The sequence below is a fragment of the Sorex araneus genome, chromosome 2 (genome assembly GCF_027595985.1).
Source record: "Sorex araneus isolate mSorAra2 chromosome 2, mSorAra2.pri, whole genome shotgun sequence".
Lineage (NCBI taxonomy): Eukaryota > Metazoa > Chordata > Mammalia > Eulipotyphla > Soricidae > Sorex > Sorex araneus.
Window position 1 is genome coordinate 31,386,970 of NC_073303.1, and position 23,334 is coordinate 31,410,303.

At 53.3% G+C, this 23,334-nt stretch overlaps 3 protein-coding genes across 4 annotated transcripts; 2 read left to right on the forward strand and 1 right to left on the reverse strand.

Moving 5' to 3' along the window:
- The first annotated feature begins 3,921 nt into the window (after positions 1-3,921).
- CLIC1 (chloride intracellular channel 1) lies at positions 3,922-13,224 on the forward strand. Its single transcript, XM_004621286.2, has 6 exons — positions 3,922-4,154; positions 6,356-6,465; positions 6,630-6,755; positions 7,138-7,244; positions 9,697-9,878; positions 12,902-13,224. The coding sequence occupies exons 1-6, from the start codon at positions 4,116-4,118 to the stop codon at positions 13,061-13,063; spliced, it is 726 nt and encodes a 241-aa protein (XP_004621343.1). The 5' UTR covers positions 3,922-4,115; the 3' UTR covers positions 13,064-13,224.
- A 408-nt stretch (positions 13,225-13,632) lies between these two features.
- Positions 13,633-17,834, forward strand: DDAH2 (dimethylarginine dimethylaminohydrolase 2). Of its 2 annotated transcripts, none has more exons than XM_004621285.2 (7): positions 13,633-13,849; positions 14,692-15,056; positions 15,173-15,272; positions 15,394-15,467; positions 15,618-15,737; positions 17,237-17,386; positions 17,543-17,834. In XM_004621285.2, exons 2-7 carry the CDS (start codon positions 14,760-14,762, stop codon positions 17,657-17,659), a joined length of 858 nt encoding a protein of 285 aa, XP_004621342.1. In that variant the 5' UTR covers positions 13,633-13,849; positions 14,692-14,759; the 3' UTR covers positions 17,660-17,834. The 2 variants fall into 2 exon arrangements, with proteins under 2 accessions (XP_004621342.1, XP_054983485.1); XM_055127510.1 differs by lacking the exon at positions 13,633-13,849 and adding an exon at positions 14,398-14,557.
- Positions 17,835-20,276: 2,442 nt separating this feature from the next.
- Positions 20,277-22,638, reverse strand: MPIG6B (megakaryocyte and platelet inhibitory receptor G6b). Its single transcript, XM_055124346.1, has 6 exons — positions 22,602-22,638; positions 21,854-22,201; positions 21,505-21,595; positions 21,207-21,247; positions 20,994-21,073; positions 20,277-20,849 (listed from the first exon to the last, which is right to left on the reverse strand). The coding sequence occupies exons 1-6, from the start codon at positions 22,636-22,638 to the stop codon at positions 20,745-20,747; spliced, it is 702 nt and encodes a 233-aa protein (XP_054980321.1). The 3' UTR covers positions 20,277-20,744.
- Positions 22,639-23,334: the final 696 nt, after the last annotated feature.

A 23,334-nucleotide genomic window follows, 5' to 3' on the forward strand; every position in this document is an offset into this window, starting at 1 on the left:
GATAATACAGGATACTTGCCCTGCCTGTAGCCAACTCTGATTTGATCCCTGGTACCACAAGGGGTCCCCAAAAACCACCAGGAGTTACAGCCCTCCCCAGCATAGAACCAAATATACAGTGCCTAAGTATACTAGGTGTGACTCAACCCCTCCTCACACCAAAAAAAAAGTGAACATAATTAAGAATCTGCTCCATTAATATTATTTTTGAATGTGTGTATGAAGTGAAGACGGGAGACCAAAAAAAGAAAATAAAGCTTTTTTTTTAAAAAAAAAATCTTTGGGGGCTGGAGTGATAAAACAGCGGGTAGGGTGTTTGCCTTGCACGCGGCCGACCCGGGTTCAAATCCCAGCATCCCATATGGTCCCCTGAGCACCGCCAGGGGTGATGCCTGAGTGCATGAGCCAGGAGTGACCCCTGTGCATTGCTGGGTGTGACCCAAAAAGCAAAAAATCTTTGGACTGGCGAGTCAGCTCAGCGTACTGACAAGCATCCTTTCCATACAGGGGGCTGGTGTTTGAGACTCAAATTTGTTTCCCCAGAATCGAATGCTTCCCTGAGCAAGGAGCCAGGAGTGACCCCTAAGCTCTGAGGTTCTATAAGCCTTGAACACCACTGGGTGTGGCCCAACAAAATGAAACAACACCCCCCCCCAACAAAAAAGGAAACTAAAATACATTTTCTTTCTCAACTTTGTTCTGGATCCCCTAAAATAGAGAAATCCCACCTAAGAGATTAGGAAAGAAGTGGAGTAACCTGAGCAGCTCACCAACATAGGAAAATCCTCTGTATCAAGAAAGGTGGGGGAGTTAAGGGCTGGGTTAATGGTTACCCCTGGCAAATTATTGAGCAATGGAGCTATGGAAACCTGGAGGAGTCGCTAAGGAGTGTCAGGGAGGAACACACCTTCCAATCTGGGCTGAGAAGAGATTAGCCAAGGGTTTACCAAGCCAAGGAAGGAGAGGGAGTGGAAGAAGGTCAGAGTTGTAAAGGAAGAGAAACTGCGATAAAAGAAGAAAATCAAGATTCAGGAGATGATAGAGAACATTCTTTTCAGATACATGATTTGGGGGCGCAGCCTGCCACTCCTACCCCCCACCCCCACCCCACACACACACCCAGTTCTGTGGGTCACTGCTGAATCGGGACCAGGAGGGGGCAGCATGCCGTGTCATCTGAGAAGTTAAGGCCAAATACCTTGTGGGTAACCATGCCAGCCGGCCAAAGTCAATATTGATGATCAAGGCAGCTGCAGCCAATAAAGCTGTAGCGACAAAAGCCAGGCCAGAGAGAAGCTGCCAAACCTGTTTGAGCTCAGAAGGGGCAGCTTTGCCCGAGGCTTCTGCCAGAGGGGAAATCTTTGTGGGGTAGAGTCTCTGTCTGTCACTGACCAGCTAGAGCTGAGGAGAGCCCCAGGAAGGGTGCTTTGACAGTACCCAGACCCCAGATGGAAGGGGACTTGGGGACAGATTTTGAAGTTCACTCATGGAAGAGATTCCCCACACACAACATTTCCCTCCCTTCAACATGCATCTACATGATCCTCCATGTTACGTCTCAAAGGAGCAAGTACCAACTGAAATCCCTCTAGGGGGGGCGGGGGGAGAAGAAACCCATAGGAAAAAAAAGCTTGGGGCAGGGGCCAGAGAGATAGTACAGCAGGTAGGGTGCTTGTTGTGCATGTGGTTGACCTAGATTTGATCCCCAGCACCCCATATGGTCCCCCAAACCCTGCCAGGAGTGATCCCTGAGCACAAAGCCAGGAGTAAGCCCTGGCCCTGAGCACTTCTGGGTGGGGCCCAAAAGCCAAAGAAAAAGATAAAAAAAAAAGAAGCAGCTTGAGAGGAAACCACTAACTGCCAGTTGCCAGGATCACTCCTCCCTCAAGTCTCTCCTTTTCTCTAATTTCTTTTTTTTTTCTTTTGGGGACTTGGGGCTCACCAAGTAGTGCTCAGGAGATTCTGGGACTCCACCTGTGATTCTGGGTCACCTGGGGCTGTTGGTTCAGTGGCAAGGGCATGAGGAAGTAGGCTGCTAGGCCCTGCAGTGCCAAGGATGCTTAGGCCAGACCTGGCAGTGCTGGGCACCTCCAGGACGACACCAGGCAACAGTCAGCGAATCTAACCCAAGTCATGTGTCAGGCTGAAACCACTGGACTATCTCCCACCCCCTTTCCTTTAATTGTGAAGCCCTTTACAATCCACTGTATTTTTCTTTTCTTTTCTTTTCTTTTTTTTCCGGTGGGGAGAAGGCAGGGGCACACCAGGAAGTTTTCAGGGGTTACTCCTGGCTTTGAATTCAAGAATCACTCTTGGCAGAGCTTGGGAGATCATATGGGATAACAGTGATCAAATCCAGGTCACCCACAGACCCTACTCACTGTCCTATTGCTCCTACACCTCGACTGTGTTTTTCTAGATTTGTAAGCCTCTGGTTGGAGGGTGTTGAAGGGGAAGGAATGGGTTGGTTGGGCAAGAGAGAAACTCAAGATATGAAAGCAGAAATATGTTCAGTTTGGAGAACATATGCACTTGGGCTATTTTTTAGCAGTTTATAAAGAAATATAATAGAATCTGGGGCTGGCGATAAACTAAAGTAGATATTGCCTCACATGCAGCTGACCCAGGTTCAACCCCCTGAGCACCCCCAGGAGTGATCCCTGAGTATAATGCCAGGAGTAAGCCTTAAGCACTGCTGGGTGTGGGTCAAAACCCAAAAAACAAAGCAAAAAAATAGAACCTCCTAAATTAAGGTTACTCAGGGGGGAAATAGTTACTCTTCCGCTAGCCTCTGTCCTTATTTGTGTCCTCAAATTGTGTCACTTCATCCACACTGTCTGATGTTTGCATTTTCCCACACTTAGGAACCGCTATCACCATCACCCACCCTGAGGACACAATAACCCCATCCTTCGTCCTTCTCCAAGGCAATCTGTCAGTAAGAAAGGGCAAAGGCACAGGAAGGAACCCAGGACATGAAAATATTTGTGGAAATAAAAGTGGTAGCTGCGAAGCTGACCCTGCTGGGAAAGTCTGGTTTCCCCCAGCGACAAGGCAGTTTGGTTCTGCTTCCTTTTCCCTAGCTTCAGCTCTGCCTGGTTGAATCCCTTCCCTTCCTTCCCGTGCCCCTTTTTTTCACTCTCTTCCCCCAGTCCCAGCCCCCATCCCAAACTCCTCAGCTGGGCCATAGTCCCAGCAACCCAGAATTTGAACTAAAATCCAAAGGGAGGGGCCGGAGCGATAGCACAGCGGGTAGGGGCATTTGCCTTGCACAGCGGCTGACCCGGGTTCGATCCCTGGCATCCCATATGGTCCCCCAAGCACCGCCAGGAGTAATTCCTGAGTGCAAAGGCAGGAGTAACCCCTGAGCATCGCTGGGTGTGACCCAAAAAGCAAAAAAAAATAATAATAAAATAATAAAAAATAATAAAATCCAAAGGGAAGGCAGGAACGGGAATAAATGACTACCTTTCTGTTCTAAAGTCCCCTTTCAGGGGGCCAGAGAGATAGATGGGCCCGGGCAGGAAATGGAGGGACCAGCCCCTGAGCATGGCCAGCTATGGCCTGTCACCGCCGCCCTCCCATTCATTAAATCAAATAATAAAATTAAATTCCCTTTCAGGGACCACACGGATTGCTCTCTGAGCGGAGTCAAATTTCCTGAGAGCCAAGTGGGCGTGAAGAGAGTCCAGTGGGAGGGCTCTGAGCTTCATGAAGCAGGGAAACTGAGTCAACAACAAGCCCTGTGTGCAATGAGACCGGTGGGGAAACCAACACGTTGCCGGGATTCCCCTTCCGGGACAGCGCGGCCGGAGTCCTGCGGGAGACCCTAGGAGACCCAGTCCCTGGCCGGTCGGGTCCCGCCCCCGCCGTCCCCTCCCCTCCCCTGGCCCAGGGCGGGACCGGCCCGTGAGTCAGTTGCTCCGGGAGGGGATCGGGAGCGGGGACCGCGAGCGGGGGCCGTGCCCGGAGCGCCGCGGGACGGACAGATCGCGCCGAGCGCGCCGCGGGCACAGCCCTAGGTCTGGGGGAGCGCCTGGGCCCCGAGACCCGCCTTCCCCGGCCGCGCCCCTTCCAGTTCCCCTGAGACGGCGCTTCCTGCACCCGTCGCAACCATGGCCGAAGAGCAGCCGCAGGTCGAGTTGTTCGTGAAGGTAAGAACTTCTTCCTTCCCGGCCGCCCGCGGAATTCCTGGAAGGCGAGTCTCCCCTGGCACCCCCTCGGGACGCGGCTCCCGGATCCCGCTTCCTGCCCCGCGTGCAGTTACTTGGGGGAGGGCGTGCGGGCAGCGGGGTGTGTGTGGGGGGAACCCGCGAGCGGCGGGCAGGTAACGAGAAGTCACTGACTCAGCCCCGAAAGTTGCTCCAAGTTCCGTTTGCAAACACCCACAAGGACTGGAAGGCAGAGGGGGGGCCCAGGAGGGGAGACCGGCTGTGTGTGTGTGTGTGTGTGTGTGTGTGTGTTTGTGTGTGTGTGTGTGTGTGTGTGTGTGTGTGTGTCGGGGGTGGGGGGGGCGAGCAGCCCGCGGTAGGGCGAGGGAGGTGGGGTCTGGGCGCCCGCGTCCCCAGACAGATCGGAAGGGCGGGTGTCGTGGGGGGCCACTCGGAGGTGTTCGTGCGTGCGCCTCCGCGAGGGGAGGGTTCCAGGAAGATGGTGTCTGTCGTCAGGGAGACCTGGACGCGGGTCACTCCCGAAGCGTTGGGGACCCGGCTGGGGAGGTGATGGAGTGCCTGGGCAAGCCCTGGACCCTTGGGGAAACCGAGAGAAAGGGAGACAGTGGCAAATGGAATTCTAGCTGGAGCAAAACTGGGGTGGGGGGAGAGCCACCAGGCACAGGAGGAAAGGGGGATCGGGATGTTTTGGGGGGTGTGGAACCCCCAACTCCCTTCCCTCCCGGTGGGTGTGGTCGGGGAGACGTGGTCGGTTGGCCGGTGGATGGCACAACCCCAAGCGGCCGCTCGCAGTGACTGGCCGGCTCCCCTCCCCCAGGCCCCGCTTTCTGTCCCCTCTTAGACGTCAGCTCTGCCCGCCCGGCCCCGGCTCTGGGTTTCCCCCGCGGTGCCTCCTCTGCGCACACTCTCCCCACCCTTCACTTTCCTGCCGCCTGGCTCCCCACTTCCTCCCTTTTGTTCATCTCGCCTTTGTGTGTTGTTGCTGGTGTCTTTTCACTGCTGTAACGGGGTGGCCGGGCCTCCTTGGCCGCCTTTCCCTCTCTCTGCTCCCTGCCGGGCTCAGTCCAGCGGCCGGTTCCGCCCCCCTTAGGTGTGGTCCCCACCTCACTTTCACACTCGCCTAAAGGGCTATTTTTACCCGTGGGCGAGGCCGCGCCGGTGGTTTGGGCCGCATCCTGAGTGAGGAATTCTCTTGGAGCCACAGCCCTGGTGTCGGGAGACTCGGGCAGGGTCCGGGGAAAGGGAACGGTGGGGGCAGGGCGTTTGGGGCCCCAGCAGAAGGTGCCCCGGCTGCCCACACCTCAGCCTCACCGGTCCCCTCCCCGTCTTTCCCGGAAGGAAGCGACTGAGGTTGGAGACTCAGTGAGATGAATCACTCTCAGCTAGGGGAGGTGTCCCTGGGGAGATGAAGTCACCACCTGCCAAGTAGAGGGCAGCCCCCCTCTGCAAGGTCCTCCACATCGCCAGGGCAAGGTTGAGAGCCCCCTGGACTCCCCACCTAGCTGCCAGCTTGAGTGAGAGCTACAGAAGGCTCTCTTCTCTGGCTTCCAAACTGTCCGGCCCGCAGGTGCTGTAAGCTGGCCTTGCCAGAGTGCTCTCTCTACGGACTATTCCTAGGTGGATGTGAAAATTAAGTAAACGTTTGTTATATAAAGTGTTTAACGCCGTGCATAGAAAATCAAGTATGTTAGTATTTCTTCTCTCTCTCTAGGGCCTCCCCATTTTGGAACACTTGTTCCCTCGGCCTGTCTTCCCGCTGCCCTCATTTCTCTGAGAGGCAAAAGCACCTATGCAGGAAGTGTCCCGATTGATCTGCCCTTGATGTGACCTGGCCCCTGAGAGAACCTAGTTTTGGTGGGACAGTTGCTGATAGCCCCAACAAGGGTGCAGAGTGGGAGGGGTACTGGTAGTACAGTGGGTAGGGCACTTATCTTGCATGGCCAACCCAGGCTCAATCCCCGGGGTCCCATATGGTTCCCTGAGCATCACCAGGAGTGATTTATCAGCAAAGCTAGGAGTAAGACCTGAGCATCACCAGGTGGGTCCCCCCCCCACCACCACCAAAAAAATGGTATAGATGGGAGACTGAGGGTGTATCATGAACTAACAGGAAAGTTAGATCGGAGGCTAAGCAATGGCGGTGAGTTCACTGGCCTAATCCTGGATGTGGGGTTGCTTTTCAGGCTGGCAGTGATGGGGCGAAGATTGGAAACTGCCCCTTCTCTCAGAGACTCTTCATGGTCCTCTGGCTCAAGGGAGTCACCTTTAATGTCACCACAGTTGACACCAAGAGGTAGGCTCACTTCTGTTCCTCCAAGAACCCCTGGTGCATACTTGTGCATTGAATTCTTGAACTCTTCATCCCAAAGCTCCGTTCCCCCTCCAGCTTCTCCACCCACACCCCCACATCTCCTATCTGATCCCCTTTCCTGTCCTCCTGACTGACCTTTTCTCCAGGCGGACCGAGATGGTCCAGAAGCTGTGTCCTGGAGGGCAGCTCCCGTTCCTCCTGTACAGCACTGAAGTGCACACGGACACCAACAAGATTGAGGAGTTTCTGGAGGCAGTGCTGTGCCCACCCAGGTATAGGGGCATTTGGAAAGGGGGAGGGAGTGGCTGGAAGTCTAGGAAAGAGAGAGGTGGAAAAAATGGCAAACAGGGGCTAGAGCGATAGCACAGCAGGTAGGGCGTTTGCTTTGCATGCGGCCGACCCAGGTTCGATTTCCAGCATCCCATATGGTCCCCCAAGCACCGCCAGAGGTAATTCCTGAGCGCAGAGCAACCCCTTGTGCATACCTGTGCATCACCGGGTATGACCCAAAAAGAAAAAGAAATACGTGTGTGTGTGTGTGTGTGTGTGTGTGTGTGTGTGTGTGTGTGTGAAACACTGCTCATGGGGTTGAGGCAGAATTGTTGAGGTTCATCCCTGGAATATATCTTAGCCTCTTTTCCCATTAACTTTCAGATACCCTAAACTGGCAGCTCTGAATCCTGAATCCAACACAGCTGGCCTGGACATCTTTGCCAAGTTTTCTGCTTACATCAAGAATTCAAACCCAGCACTTAATGACAGTGAGTTTGTGGTTCCTGGGTAGAATGGAGAAGATCCAGGAGTTGGGAAGCAGTACAGACTCCCATAAATTGTTTTCAGAGAGATGGAGTAGCTATTGAAAAAAGACTGCTACCAAACCCCGCCTCATTTTTTATTAATCTGTTGCAATTTAGTGGCTTGTTTTTTTTTTTTTTTAACAGAACACATACACCCAATCCCCAGTGGTGGTTGGGGGAAGCCATGTGGTTCTAGGAATCAAACCCAGGCCATCCGCAAACAAAGCCTGCACTCAAGCCCTTGGAGCAATTTCCCCTGCGCCGCCCAGTTCATGATTCTTCTTTTTTTTTCCATTAATTTATTTATTTATTTATTTATTTTTGCTTTTTGGGTCACACCCGGTGATGCACAGGGGTCACTCCTGACTCTGCACTCAGGAACCACCCCTGGCAGTGCCCAGGGGACCATATGGGATGCTGGGAATCGAACCCAGGTCGGCCGCGTGCAAGGCAAATGCCCTACCCGCTGTGCTATCGAGCCAGCCCCTATTTTTTCTTTTTAATTGAAAAACCATGAGATACACAGTTACAGAATTGTTCAAGATTGGGTTTGAGTCATAAATGTTCCAACATCTATCCCTTCAAGTATACATTTCCTGCCACGAGTGTCCCCAGTTTTCCTTTTAAGCACTGTGGTTTATAATGCTGTTACTGAAGGTTATCATATATATCACTTTACTTCATGTTAGGACTCAGTTCTTGTCCAGAGTGATCATTTCCAAAATGGGTGCTACTATTCTCTCAATGTCCCTCTCCCTTATTTTACTCAGCATGATGCTCTCAACGTTCATTCAAGTATAAGCAAAATTTCAGGTTCATGATTCTTCTCGTGGGTGAAAGGGCTGCTGGAGGTCAAATCCAGGCCCGTGTTCTACCAACTGACCTACGTCTCTAGCATGGGTCATGATTTTTTTGTTTTTGTTTGGCGTTGCCTCACACATCCAAGGGCCTGAACCCAGGGCCTCATCCATGCAAGGCAAGTGCTCTACCACTGAGCTACAACCCCAGCTCCTGGGGGTCATGACTTTTAAGTCTCTCTTATTTGCTCCTTAGCCTTTTTTTTTTTTTTCAAATGTAGGCGTACTGCTATTTATTCAGCCATTGATTAAGCTGATTGAATTGGGCATGAACTCCACTCCTTAGCCTTTTCTGCCCCAGAACACATTGATTGGGTTAGCTCTTGGCCAGTTCTATGACAAAATAGGGATATGCTTGTGAAGAGAGATTCTAGATCCAGACTACTGAGTATAAATCCTCCTTGCTATGTGACTTTGGGTGATTCTTTTAACTTCTGCAAATCCATTTCCAGATCTATAAAATGCACACATCAATATCTATTTCATGGATTGATGCCAGAAATGGATTTTTATAGTTAAATGCTTAGAATAATACTTAGAAAGCCAACTACATTAGCATGAGCTATTATTTTTTTTTCTTTATCTATTTTTTGGGTCTTGAACCACACCCAGCTTTGCTCAGGAGTTACTCCTGACTCTGCACTCAGGAATTACTCCTGACACTGCTCCTGGGACCGTATGGTTACACCAAGAGGTAGGCTTGGTGTAACCATATGCAGGTCGGCTATATGCAAGGCGAGCAGCTTAACCACTATGCTATCTCTCCAGCCCCTATTTTTTCTTTTTAATATTTATTTTGTTTTTCTTTGGTTTTCGTTTGGAGGGCCACACCCATTGATGGCAGGGACTTATGCCAAGGCTGGAACTTGAGCCTCCAACAGGCAAATACCAGCTCTCTGAACTATCTCTATCTCTCTGGCCCTAGTTTTCTTTCTTTACTTTTTTTTTTTTTTAGGGGGAGAGGGGAGGACAGCTGGTGGGGGGAGGGGAGGGGCAGTTCTTTGATCCACGCCCAGGGATTAAACCTAGCCATCCCTTGTGCAAAGTGTGAGTTCAGTTCTTTGCACCTTCTCTCTGACCTTCTCCTTTATTTATTTATTCAGTTAGTTTCTGGGCCACACCTGGTGATGCTCAGGGGTTTCTCCCGGTTCTGCACTCAGGAGTCTTACTCCTGATGGGCTTGAAGTACCATATGGGGTGCCGGGGATCAAACCCAGGCTGACCACATGCATGGCAAGCACCTGCCCACTGTACTCTCTCCAGTAGTTTTTGTTATTTTATTATAATTATTTTGGTTTGAGGGTCATACCCAGCAATGTCCAGGGCTTACTCCTGACTCCGCACTTAGGAATCGCTCTTCATGGGATGCAGGGTCCTGCGTTCCTGGGTCACCTACGTGCAAGGCAGAAGCCTTGCCTGCTGTACTATCTTTCCAGCCCTGCTATTATTATTGTAAATTGGCTTTATCGTTAGAATAAAGGAATGTTCCACTCCTGGGCATTCCTCAGCTCTATCGGTCTTCTAATATTCTTTCTTACCAATTCCTTTCTTTTTCACAGACCTGGAGAAGGGGCTCCTGAAAGCCCTAAAAGTTCTAGACAACTACTTGACAACCCCGCTCCCAGAGGAGGTGGACGAGACCAGTGCTGAGGATGAAGGCGTCTCTCAGAGGAAGTTTCTGGATGGCAATGAACTCACTCTGGCTGACTGCAACCTGTTGCCAAAGCTTCATATAGTGCAGGTGGGTGGTCCCTGGAGAAGATGGTGGCTGGGGTGGCGCTTCAGTAGCTCCCACACAGGCTTCCCATGTTTACTACTCCAAACATGGATTTTTTTTCCTTAGGATTATTTCCATAAATTGCTACAGACATCACCCCATTCCTTCGCAGCAGCCTGAGTACTGCCAAGAGTGATTTCTGAGTGCAGAGCCAGGAGTAACCCCTGAGCATCGCCAGGTGTGGCCCTAAAACAAACAAACAAAAATCAAAATTTTAACTTTTTATAGATCAAAGCTGCTGCTTCCTGTAGCGATCCTTGTGGGATCCGATGTTTAGCCTTGTGATATGGGTCTAAGGGGTCTTATTATTTGGTCCTCAGGCCCAGATCGGTTCTGCTAGGGGCACTGTGGCCATGATCTGTGGTGCTCAAGAGTCACAAACTCAGAATTCTCACATTCTAGTCAGGGGTTCTACCAACTGAGCACAAAAAAAAAAAAAAGAAAGAAAAGAAAGAAAGAAAAGGAAGGAAGGAAGGGAGGGAGGGAGGGAGGGAGGGAGGGAGGGAGGGAGAGAGAGAGAGAGAGAGAGAGAAAGAAGGAAAGAAAGAAAGAAAGAAAGAAAGAAAGAAAGAAAGAAAGAAAGAAAGAAAGAAGGAAAGAAGGAAAGAAAGAAGGAAAGAAAGAAAGAAAGAAAGAAAGAAAGAAAGAAAGAAAGAAAGAAAGAAAGAAAGAAAGAAAGAAAGAGAGAAAGAGAGAGAAAGATAGATAGATAGATAGATAGATAGATAGATAGATAGATAGATAGATAGATAGATAGATAGATAGATAGATAGATAGATAGATCGATCGATCGATCGATCTCCCAGGACTGGAGAGTTAGAACAGAAGGTCAAGTGCTTGCCTTGCATGCAGCTGATCATACATATGGTCCTCCGAGCACCACCAGGGGGCGCTCCGAGTACCCAGCTAGGACTAGCCCTGAGCGCCTCAAAATGTGGACCAAAAACAAAAAAAAAAAGAAGCACATCTCCCACATTATTGTCATAGCTTTAAAGTTATGGTTTAGTCTGTAAAACATATACAAATGCCAATTTGCCACACAACTGTGTACTGAACATCTGTTTACTTGGCAATAATTTTTTTGGTTTTTGGACCAAACTCAGTACTGCTCAGGCATCACTCCTGGCAGGCTTGGGGGGCCATATGGAATGCCAGGGAGTAAAGGAACAGTATTGGGCTGGAGAGATAGCACAGCGGGTAGGGCGTTTGCCTTGCACGCGACCGACCCGGGTTCGAATCCCAGCATCCCATATCGTCCCCAGAGCACCGCCAGGGGTGATTCCTGGGTGCAGAGCCAGGAGTAACCCCTGTGCATCGCCGGGTGTGACCCAAAAAAGCAATAAATAAATAATTAAATAAATAAATAAATAAATAAATAAAGGAACAGTATTAGGCAAAAACCTTTGGGAGGTGCATATGCTGCCTGACCCCATGTGCTGCTTGCACCCATGTGGCTGAGCACATGTGATACCTGATCACATGAGTGGCCCACAACCTCCTCTTGAGATGTGTACTTTCATGCTTTCCTGTCTAATGCTGGGTTGTGTGCAGAGGCTCTCTCCGGCCTTGGAGAAGCCCGGATTCTCTCTTGAGCATGTTACTCTCCACTCTCTCCCACTTTTTCTTCCTCCTTCCCTTCAAAACCTCCAAATAAAATCTGTTATACTTAAAAAAAAAAAACACTTTAGGAACCTCTTATCTAGATATCGGATCCTCGGTCAGAGAGATAGTTCAATAGACTAGATGTCATACTTTACATGCAGGAGGTCTGGGTTCAATCCCTAGCACCACTTACTTTACTGAGCCCCCACACAGCTGCACCAGAGGCTACAACTAATCACCCACCACAACCCCAGTCTTTCTAACACCACCACTCCTGGGGAATGGTACCACCCACTTTGAGAAAGACTGATTTAGTTGAAAAGATAAGAGAGTCACATGAAACTGATCATATATGGTTAAAAATTAATGATTTTAATTATAATATTAATTATACTAATACAATATATAATCGGGGGGCCAGAAAGATAGTACGGTGGGTAAGGTGCTTGACTTGCACGCAGCCAACCAGGTTTTATACCTGGCACCCCGTATGGTCCTGTGAGCCCACCAGAAGTAATCCCTGAGTGCAGAGCCAGGAGAAAATCTTGAGGACCACTGGGTCCAGGTTTGATATCAAGTATTTCATGGTCCCTGGAGCACCACTGGAAGTGCCCTCCCCACAATCAAAACCGTTTGAAAATGTACTGTAAAAATACAAAAGAATTGTTTTAATGATTTGTGAATTATATCTCAGTAAAATCAAAAAGAGAAAAAGTAGTGCTATGGAAGGGGATATTCTGAAAAGAGGCCAATTTTAATTGGTCAAGATTTCAATAAATAGAGAGGGATGGTAAAGGTCTTGGAGTTTTTTGTTCTTTGTTTTGTTTGGAGGCCACATCCAGCAGTGCTCAGGGCTTACTCTTGGTTCTGTGCTCAGAGCTCACTCCTGGCAGGGCTTGGGGACCATATTGGGTGCCAGGGATCAGACCCAGCTTTGCTACATGCAAAACAAGCCTTACCTACCGTACTATTTCCAGTCCCTAGACTGGGGTTTGAGCTAGAACATCTGTCTCTTAAAGAAAATATTCAATATGGGAAATAAGAACAATAGGAGTAAGGGGAAAGTCAAGTTTCTTGACTGTCTGGACCCGAAAATACTTAAAAAAAATTTTGTTTGTTTAGGGGTCACACCGAGCGGATGTCAAGGGGTTACTCCTGACTCTGCACTCAGGAATTACTCCTGACAGTGGCGGGAGGGCCATGGGATGCCTGTGCCAGGGATCAACCCTGGTTGGCCACGTGCCAGGCAAGCACCCTCCCCTCTGTGCTATCTCTCTAGCGCCCAGGAAATACTTTAATATAAGCTTCAGGAGACCTGGAGGAGCACTAACAAGGCCTCCTGCATGTCACTGTGAAGCTAACATGTTGCTCCTCTGTGACCCTAGGTGGTGTGTAAGAAGTACCGCGGATTCTCCATCCCAGAGGCCTTCCGCGGAGTGCATAGGTACTTGCGCAATGCCTATGCCCGGGAAGAATTTGCTTCCACCTGTCCAGATGATGAGGAAATTGAGCTGGCCTACGAGGAAGTAGCCAGGGCCCTCAAATAAGGTCCTCGTGGCTCCCTGAGCCCCCTTATTTCCTCCACAAAGGCCGCGGGGTGGTTTGCACACGGCTACCCAATGGACACACTCCAGAATGGTCATTGGGCAGAGAATCCTGGAGCACTTGTGCAGGGCTGGCTGGGGGGGTGGGAGTGGCGATGAGGGAAAGGCTGCAGACGTGGGTGGTTTTTATGGTGGGGTGGGGCGGGTGGGGTGGGTAGGACAATGTATTTCAGTAATAAAATGCCGAAGAAAAAATCTAGTGTTGCTTTTTACACAAAGGGGGCGTGAAGTGTGGGTGGCTCGGAATGAAGGGTGGCTCAGTGACCTTGAATTCAGGACAGAAGCCTGGAATTAAGAAGAGGGGTGTCTGGGGTGGGGCTGCCATTTTCAGAGCCGGTCCCCCTAGCCCTGTCTCACGGTCCATGTCGCATTTGCCGCCCAGCCGCCGGGGCGGCTGGCTCTGGGTGGGCCCGGGCTGCATCCATTGGAGGGGCGGGACCGAATTGGGAGGAAGGGGGTGCGGTGGGCGCTGCTTAGCTGGGCGGAATGGGCGTGGCCTGGGGGAGCTCCGCCCCGTCCCGCTTAGACAATGCCCGCTAGCAGCCAGACCGTCGCGCCCCCGCCCCACCGTAATACTTGAGCTCCGTTACCCAGAGACCCCTCAAAAACCAGAGCTCCACTTTCCAAAGCTCGAAACCTAGGACGGCTTTCCCCACCAACTCTGTTCTCAGGGGGGTGGGGCCCCAGCCACGATCTCGGAGCGGCCAGCAGTAGGGGTGGCCGCTGGAGGTGAGTGGGGAGTGGGGGTGTCCTCTGGATCGTGCGGGACGCAGAGTTTGGGGATGTTGGGCCGGTCCCTGCACCGGACAGAGTGCAGGAGGGGGGTCATCGTTTGTTTGCGGCGCCGTGCGGGATGGGCTTTGGGGAAGCTGGACTGGGCGATCCGGGGTCGGTTCTAGTGCCCAGAGCGGCGCCAGCTCCCCGGAACCACGCCCCCCACGTCCCCGCCCCTCGGTGTTCACTGTGGACCTCTCCCAGTCCTCTGGGACTCGGTCTGGTTTGTACTGGGTCGCGCTCCGGGTAGCGTGACCGGCCCTGGTGGGGAGAGGAGATTTAACTCTTTCGGCTCTGCTTTCCCCCTCCTGGCCCCGCTCCTCCTTACCCGGGTTGTCCATCGCGGACTTCACCCCTCCGGCCCTGACACGCCCTAGCGGTCTCCTGCTGCCCCATCACCTCTGTGGGTCCTTCTGGCACTTGGAGTCCCCATCGAAGCCGGAGAGCGGCGGAGGGTTAAAGGGGAGGGACCGCTGCATTTTTGGGGAGTGAGCGCATCCTAGCGGCTGCCAAGAGGGGCGCCGGCAGGGACCTCACGAAGCCCCTCTGAGCAGGGGCAACAGGTGCTGAGGGGATTAGGGCTCCCGGTCTTGTTCCTCGGACTCCTCCTTAAAGCAGCTGAGTCGCAACGGTGCCAAGTGGATTGGGGTCGCCGGGAGGAAGGTCTGGTGCTGGCGGGGCGCGGTGGGAGGGGCGCCCGGACAAAACGGAGGAAGACCCGGGCGCTCTAAGCCACCGCCAACCCCTTTTCTCTGCATGTCTTTCTCTGCCTCCCCACTTTCTGTTTCTTCTCCCAGACAGGTGAAAAAAAAAAACCCAAAACTCAGACGACAGCACGAGCGGAGGGGTCCTCTGTGTGCATGGGATGGGGACGCCGGGGGAGGGGCTGGGCCGCTGCTCCCATGCCCTGATCCGGGGGGTCCCCGAGAGCCTGGCATCAGGGGAGGCGGTGGGAGCCGGTCTTCCTGCTCTGGACCTGGCCAAGGCCCAAAGGGAGCACGGGGTGCTCGGGGGGAAACTGAGGCAACGCCTAGGGCTGCAGCTGCTAGAACTGCCTCCTGAAGAGTCGCTGCCGCTGGGACCACTGCTCGGTGACACTGCTGTAATCCAAGGGGACACAGCCTTAATCACGCGGCCCTGGAGCCCAGCCCGAAGACCGGAGGTGGGCGCCAGGGTGCGGGTGGGGTGCAGGAAAGGGCGGCAGAGCTGATGTCCGGGGGATGTTAGGAAAGACCTAAGGGTGAAAGTGTCTCCGTCCCTGCCCTCGTCTGTACCAAGGTCGATGGAGTCCGCAAAGCCCTCCAGGACCTGGGGCTCCGGATCGTGGAGATGGGGGACGAGAACGCCACGCTGGACGGCACTGACGTTCTGTTCACCGGTGAGGCTGGACTGCCTGCGCGGGCTTGGCAGGGGGACGCGGAGCTGGGGGGACGCGCCGGCTGGCGTCCTGTTTCCAACTCCCTCCCACCCTCTCATCCCCCTGGCCTCCCTGCGACCAGGCCGGGAGTTCTTCGTAGGCCTCTCCAAGTGGACCAATCACCGGGGAGCTGAGTTCGTGGCAGACACTTTCCGGGTGAACAGCTGGACCATCCTTGGCGGGGGAGGGAGGGGAGCATGGGAGTTGCCGGGGGTAGGGGCGCCGCCAGGGCTGAGAGCCGCCTGTGTTCGTGGGCATCCCCTCAGTCCCTCCCTCCCCGTGAATACGTTCTCTTGTTCTCGCTAGGATTTCGCTGTCTCCACAGTGCCCGTCTCGAGCTCTTCCCACCTGCGCGGCCTCTGCGGAATGGGGGGACCCCGCACTGTGGTGGCTGGTAGCAGTGAAGCCGCCCAGAAGGCTGTCCGGGTGAGAAGGGACCCTGGGACCCCCCAGGGGTGGGCATGGCTCCGCCCGGGGGCGTGGCCAGGGCCGGGAGGCGGGAGCACGGAGGCCCAGGGTTACCTCCAATACCTCTCTACACGAGAGCTGTCCAGCTAATGTCTTGCTAGGTATTTTTAGGGGGGCGTGGGCACACTCAAGCGGTGTGAGGGGCTTTCAGCCCTGTGCTTGCAGTCACTCCCTGAGGTGTTTGAGAACCATGCTGGGGACTGAATTGGGGTCCCCTGCATGCAAAGCATAAACTCAGCCCTTTGAGTGGTCTCTTTGGACTCTGTCCATCTAAAACAAAAGCCAGGAGTTAGTGTAAAGGGCCAGGGACGCTGTGGAACAGAGGCATTATTATCGTTTTCCCAGTTCTGAGAAACTTTCCAAGGATAGCATTCAAACTGTCACCAGGGTTTGGAGAGACAGTACAGCAGATAGAGCTAATGCGGCTGACCAGAGTTTGATCCTGGAAACCCATATGTTCCGTGAGCAAGCTAGGTGTGGCCCCAAAACAAAACTAAATAAAACACAAACTATCACATGAAAGCTGAATTAGGGCGGAGAAATAGTACAAAGGGTAAGGACACCGGCAAGTAGTGATCCCTGAGTACAGAGTCAGGAGCAACCCCTGAGCATCACCAGGTCTGGCCCAAAAGCCAAAAACAGCCAAAAAAAAAAAAACGGTAAATTGGGGGAGAGGTGGGGTTTAGAGAAGGGCAAAAGAAAGTTGCAAGTCAAAGAGATGCACGAGTGGGGCTGGAGCGATAGCACAGCGGGTAGGGTGTTTGCCTTGCATGCAGCCAACCTGGGTTCGATTCCCAGCATCCCATAGGGTCCCCCAAGCATGGCCAGGAGTAATTCCTGAGTGCATGCCAGGAATAACCCCTGAGCATCGCAGAGTGTGACCCAAAAAGCAAAAAAAAAAAAAAAAAGAGAGAGAGAGAGAGATGCAAGAATTTGGGGTAGATATTAGCAACAGTAATTATGGTTCTTAGAAGACCGCCTGATACTTAGCACTATGCACTTACTAAACTCAAGTTATTACTCCACCTATCTAACTCTGTCTCCAGTACTAGGGCAGCCAGACTCAGTTGATGAGAAGTCCTGAGACTTCAACGCTTTCTTCTTTTTTGTGGGTGAGGATGGGGTAACCAAACCTGCAGTGCTCAGGGCTACTCCTGGCAGTGATCAGAGAACCATTTGGTGCTGAGGATAAAATCCAGGCCACAGACGGTCCAGATATAGTATCTCCAGAGATCAAGAGGTTGTATATCAGATAAGGCACTTGCTTTGCATGCAGCTGAGCTGGGTACCTCATGTTTCCTCAAACTCAAAGGATTGATCCCTGAGGTGTGACCCTGAGCACAGTCAGGTGTGGCAAAAACAAACAAATACCACCTGGCCTTCCGCCACAGAGTGTGCGCTCTAATCTGTCCCGCATCTCCCAGGGCCTTAAAGTCTGTCTTCATCCCTTCTTCCAGGCCATGGCAATGTTGACCGACCACCCCTATGCCTCCCTGACCCTCCCAGACGATGCAGCCGCTGACTGTCTCTTCCTGCGCCCTGGGTTGCCTGGTGCGCTCCCATTTCTCCTGCACCGTGGAGGTGGAGACCTCCCCAACAGCCAGGAGGTGAGCGAAGGCAGCCCGAGAGCCTTCCTGTAGGAGGAAGCAGGAGAACGGAGCTGGGGCCTGGCGGAGCTGGTTGGAAGCAGGCAAGGGCAGGGGTGGTCTTCCTGTGGTCTCCCGTCCCCCTCTCCCTCCTCCCACTCCATATTTTCCCTGCAGGCACTCCAGAAGCTCTCCGATGTCACCCTGGTCCCCGTGTCCTGCTCAGAACTGGAGAAGGCAGGCGCTGGTCTCAGCTCACTCTGCCTGGTTCTCAGCACTCGCCCCCACAGCTGAGCGCCTGGCCTGGCCTTGGGACCCAGGCAGGCCACGCGCAGGTCAGCTTGAGAAGGAGAGGGGAAAAGAGGGCTAGTTAGATAGGTAGTAGACGGGAGAGGGCCACACGATGGCGGGAGGGCATAGTATGGGGAAATAACAGACCACTGGGTGAGTCCTCTCTCTCAGAACTAATAAAGCAGAACAAACATTTTAGATCGGACTGTGATTGGTGTCTTCTTACCGGAGCAGGAGGAAATAAGCAAAGCTACACTCTGGCTCAGTGGTGGGAAGAAGGCCTCTTGTACCATCAAACCCTCCCTCGTCAGGCACTTACTCAGTGCCCAGCCCCATCATCATAAATCCTTAAGCTTAAAGTGGACAGGTCAAATGGCTATTGTGGTGAGCCTGTACCGAGCAGAAAAGTGAGAGATAGGTGGACCGTAAACTGAATTTATCTAAATATCAGATGATTCACATCTAGTTCATAGAGAGGAAGAATTCACTTACTCATTCACTTACTGAGGCTTAGCAGTAAGATGGAAAAGGTCAGTTTACAGCTTTCAAGAAACTCACAGCACATGAAAACTGCACACATAAACTGAAATGTAGGTTGTGATGAAAAGGTCACAGGAGACTGTTATAAGAGAAATAAGGATGCCTCTTAGGACATCAAAGTAGGGGCTGGAGCAATAGTACAGCAGGTAGGGTGTTTGCCTTGCATGCAGCTGACCCGGGTTCGATTCCCAGAATTCCATATGGTCCCCTGAGCACCGCCAGGAGTAATTCCTGAGTGCAAAGCCAGGAAGAACCCCTGTGCATCGCCAGTGTGACCCAAAAAGCCAAAAAAAAAAAAAAGGCATTGATGTATATGAGGGGGTGGCTGGAAAGATAGTACAGTGGGTAAGGCACTTGCCTCGTAAACAATGGTCCAAAACATTTGGCACTGCAAACAATGCCCAAACAGTCCTTGGCATCCCATATGACCCTCAAAGCACCAGTAGGAGTGATTTCTAGGCACAAAGCCAGGACTAAACCTGAGTACTGGGCTTGTGTGCCGCCCCGCCACACACACACACACACACACACACACACACACACACACACACACACAAAGTGAGTGCAAGAGAGAGAGCAAAGAGGGTCAGAAATGGCTCCCCCCCAAAAGGCTACACTTGAAATGAGTCCCATGGATAAGAAAGAATTAGACAGATAACGGGGGAAAAGCAATGCAGAAAGAAGAAATTACAGGCAAAGGCATGCTTCAGACTGTGAAGAACTTCTGTAATACTGGCCAGTGGCATGCTGTGTGGTGACAGGAAGCAGAACTCTAGCACCAAAGCCAAGGGACACAAGGGACACAGTTACAGGTCAAGGAGAAAAAAGAACTGCAATTCTTTGAAGAAGGGGTTGTGAGGATCACTTGGGCATTTGGGAAGATCTCTGAATTTAGGGCAGATGATGGAAGCAGGGAGATCAGGTGGGGTTATGATTAATCCAAGGAAGAAATAAGTGAAATATAAGCAGGGGGCAGCACTGGGCACGACAAAGGTGGGATTTGACAGTGACATTAAAATAGGGAGAAAGAAACCAAAGAGAGAGTACAGAGGGTAGGGCCAAGCTTATCTGGGTTTGGTTCCTGGTATCCCATATGGAACCCTGAGCACCACCAGGAAAAACCCCTAACCATTGCTGGGTGTGCCCCCACCAAAAAAAAAAAATAGGAAGACAGGGCCAGAGCTAGAGTAGGGTGCTGGCCTTGCACATGGTTGATCTGGGTTCAATCCGAGCAGCCCATATAGTTCCCTGAGCCAGCCAGGTCTAATCCTTGATCACAGAGCCAGGAGTAATCCCTGAGTACGGCTGGGTGTGTCCCAAAAGATGAACAAAAGGAAGACAGGATGCTGGCCAGGAGGAGGGCTCAGAGAGCGAGAGCACAGGCTTCACATGCAGGAGCCCAGGGTTTGACCCCCCCCCCCCCGCCCCAAAGGCCACAGAGTGTGGCCCATCCTGGGTGTGGCACCCCCTAAAATAAAATAGGATTTGGCTCAATGTGTGGGAGTGAGCAAGGGACGACGGTGCATAACTTCTAGTTTCTGGCTTGAGCAATGAGAAGTGCAGAGGATAATTAAGTGAGTGGCTTGGGAGTGATGCCGGGTTGGATTTTTGGTTAGGCTGTGTGCAAAATGCCCAGGGCGAACCAACCCAGGCAGGTATTTCCAGGGGACCGTTGGGAAATCCCAGACCTCAGGTCTGAGCTGGCAAAAGTGTAGAGGTGAGGGCTGAGGACTGACTGTGGATGATAACTTCCCAGAAGAGAAGGAAGGCAGAAAATGGAAGGGCAAACCTAGGGCCAGAGAGATTGCACAAAAAAGTAATAGCTTGTAACAGTAGCCAATGACACTGGCTCAAGTCCTAGTATCAGTAGGCATGGCCCAGAGCACAGAACAAAGAGTGGCTCTTAAGAGTGGCACAAAAAAACAAAAAACAAAAAAAAGAGAGAAACTTAGAATGGTGAGGAAATTATGGACATAGGGAACAAGGGAAGAACCCAGAACACACCTTGAGACAAATTAAAGACCAAAAAAACATTAAAGACAAATATGATTTTATTTTATTGTTCGGGCCACACCCTTTGAGGACCAAACCCAGGTACTGTACTACCTCTCCAGCACCCCCCAAAGTTTGACTTGAGCGCAATCCAAGCCAAGTCAAGCCAGATGAATGCTAAAAATGTCTCCTGGGAGTGGCCATTACGTCCTTGGCAACCCGACAGAGGGCAGATGAGCAGTTTCAGTAAGTGAAAAGTGGGGTGGTGGGAATAAGAGGTCTCTAGGTTCTAAGAGTTTTACTGTGGGGTGTGGGGGCAGGAAGAAGAAACAGATGGGGCAACTATTTTTGAGTTGTTGATGTCTTAGTAGTAAAGGAAACCAAGGTGAAGAAGACATGGAAGCTATACAGGGTAGGGACAACGGGAGAAGCAAGGTCAGAGGCCTGAAGCCCAAGCTCCTGGCCCCCAGTTTGCTGCTCATTTCTATCCCGGGAGGCTTTCTTTTGCCAAGTGGGGAGCCAAGAAGAGGGTTGCGGCAGGAGTAAGGGCTTCCCGTCAAACCACAATGGCATAGATGGTGGAGGCATCAGCAGGGGCAGCGGGGGACAAGCGACAGGACCTCCTGAGGGCCATCTGATCCAGGTCTGCGTAGTGCAGGCTCTGAAGGAGGGGAGCGGGGCAGGAAGGGCTCACCAGTCCGACTCTCAGGACCCAGGCCGCTTGCTTGGTCCATTCTCCTCAGGGATTCTGGTCAGCCCCCTCCTCGGCCCCACCCCACCCCCCTGCCCAGTCCCGCGTCCTTACCGGCTCCGGGTCCAGGTACCCCGGAAACTTAGGCTCCTCCTGCTCCTTTACTGGCCTCTGGGGCTCTTCCGTGAGTGGAGCTATGTGGAGGGGACAGAGCTGAAGGATTGAGAGAAGGTGACCAACTTGTCTGCTCCCGGCAAGGGCTCAGACTCAGGAATTAGGGCCCGGGAATGTGGAGGCAGGAGGAAGGCGGGGAGGAGTTAGTCTCACCAAATCGGGGGTGTGGTGGAAGCGCGTGCGGGGCCCAGCGCCTGTAGGGGATGCGGAGACTCAGGGCAAGCGCAGAGGCGGCCGCCACCTACAACCTGGGGGGACGCGGGTCCGCAAAACAAGGGCTCCCCAGCCCGTGCTCGTCGCCAAGTTCTCACCTTCCCCCGTCCCCCGCCACCTCGTTCCTCGGAACCAGCCCCTCAGGGCTCGGGATCCAGCTCTGCTCCCAGCCGAGGTTCGGGTCCAGCCCCTCCCGCGGGTGCTCGCGACCCCCAGCCGGGCCCCGCCCCGCGCTCACCTGCGCCACCAGCAGGCCAAGCCCAGCGCCCCGAGTCCCAGCAGCAGCCCCGCGCCCAGCACTGCGATCAGGAGCTGGGTGTACACGGACCCTGGGGACAGGGGCGATGTTGGAGACCAAGGCTGGCGACAGCGTTCAAGGAACCCAGAGTGTGAAGAAGGGCCCCAGCCAGATGGGATCCTAAAAATGTCTCCTGGGTGTGGCCACACTGGCAGGCTCGCGGGAGGCAGCTGTTCCCTCCAGGGTGACTCTTCACCCTCCGGGGCCAGTCGAGCCCCCCTTCACGTCCCCGCGCGCGCGCCCGGGCCGGGGCGTCCGGGTTAAGTGCGCCAAGACCCCGCCGACCTACCTTGGGTCGCCCGCGGAGCCCCGCAGTCGGGCCCGTCCCCCAGGACGTGAAGCACCGTCCGACTCTCGTCCTCTTGGCGGCCCCTGCAGATGAAGGTGCCCGAGTCCCCGGCGCTCACGAGCAGCTCCAGCCGTCGAATGCCCGCGTCCAGGGCGCGGAGGCGGCCCGCGAAGGGCTGGAGCGGAGACACGGTGGGGGTCGCGCCCGCCGAGGCCCACAGGATCGGGCGGCGGCCTTTGGACAGACCCTTGCACACCGGAAAACTCGGCGCCCAGGCCCAGCGGATGGGATGCGAGACCCCCACACAGGAGAGATTCACCCGGTCCCCGGGGCGGCCGTCCAGTGCTGCTGGGGGGTCGGGGGGAGGGATGCGGAGGTTACAGCCAGTCCCCCCCGCCCCCACAAGACTACCCTCCACGCCACCCCCACTCCCGCACACACTGGTCTTGTCTCCTCTCTTCTGTGGTCCACGACCTTCCCCACACCCCAACACCACCAGAAGCCCCTCCCCCCCCTCAGTCTTTCCTCCTTCGCGGTTTCCCCAGGGGTCGTTTTACCCCCAGGATCCCCTTGACTCCTGGACAGTAGCAGCGGTAGCAGCTGCAGAAACAGGGCCATGGCTGGGATGTGGCCAGTGGAGACAGACAAGTGAATCAGCGGGGGAGTCGGGGAAGCTGCGGGGAGGCGGCTGGGGAGAAGCAGCGGGGATGCGGGAGGAAGAGGACCGGGCATCTAGGGTCTGTGCGACCTGATAAGAAGAAGGGCCGGGCCACCATCTGCCCCATGCCTCTTGGAATGCTGTTTCAAACTCCAGCTGGCCCTACCGTGCCTCGCTTCCTTTAACTCAGCCTGCTGTTGCCGGCGGCATCTGCGATTCTGATGCCAGTTACATGAACTCAAATCCTGATGTCCCCCTGCTACCAGCTGCGTGATGTGGGCAAGTGGCTTACTCTTCTTCGGGCTCTTTGCTTAGGTGAAAAACGAAGTTAAATGCACCTGCCTCAGAGAGTAACATGAGAACGAGGGCTGGAGCCATAGCCCAGCGGGTAGGGCGTTTGCCCTACACGCAGCCAACCCGGGTTCGATTCCTATTATCCCATGTGCTTCTCTGAGCATTTCCATGAGTAATTCCTGAGTGCATGAGCCAGGAGTAACCCCTGAGCATCGCTGGGTGTGACCCAAAAAGAAAAAAAAATACAAAATATGCCTAGAGTGGTGCACACAGGAGCACTATTCCGGTGCTTGCCATTGTTACTGTTCTATTCTTATTTTAGCTTCTACCTTACCTCTCTGTGCCCACGCTACCCTCGCAGTGTTAGGCGCCCCACCCAAAACAGCAGGCTTTAATGGGAGAGGCACTTTGGACAGGTGAATATACCGCACACCAGGGATATCAGGGGCCCTCTCTGGTCCGGGGGAACTGAGTTCTTGCCAGGCCCAAGGAGAGCCAGGGAAAAGGGCCAAGGACCTTCAGGAGGATG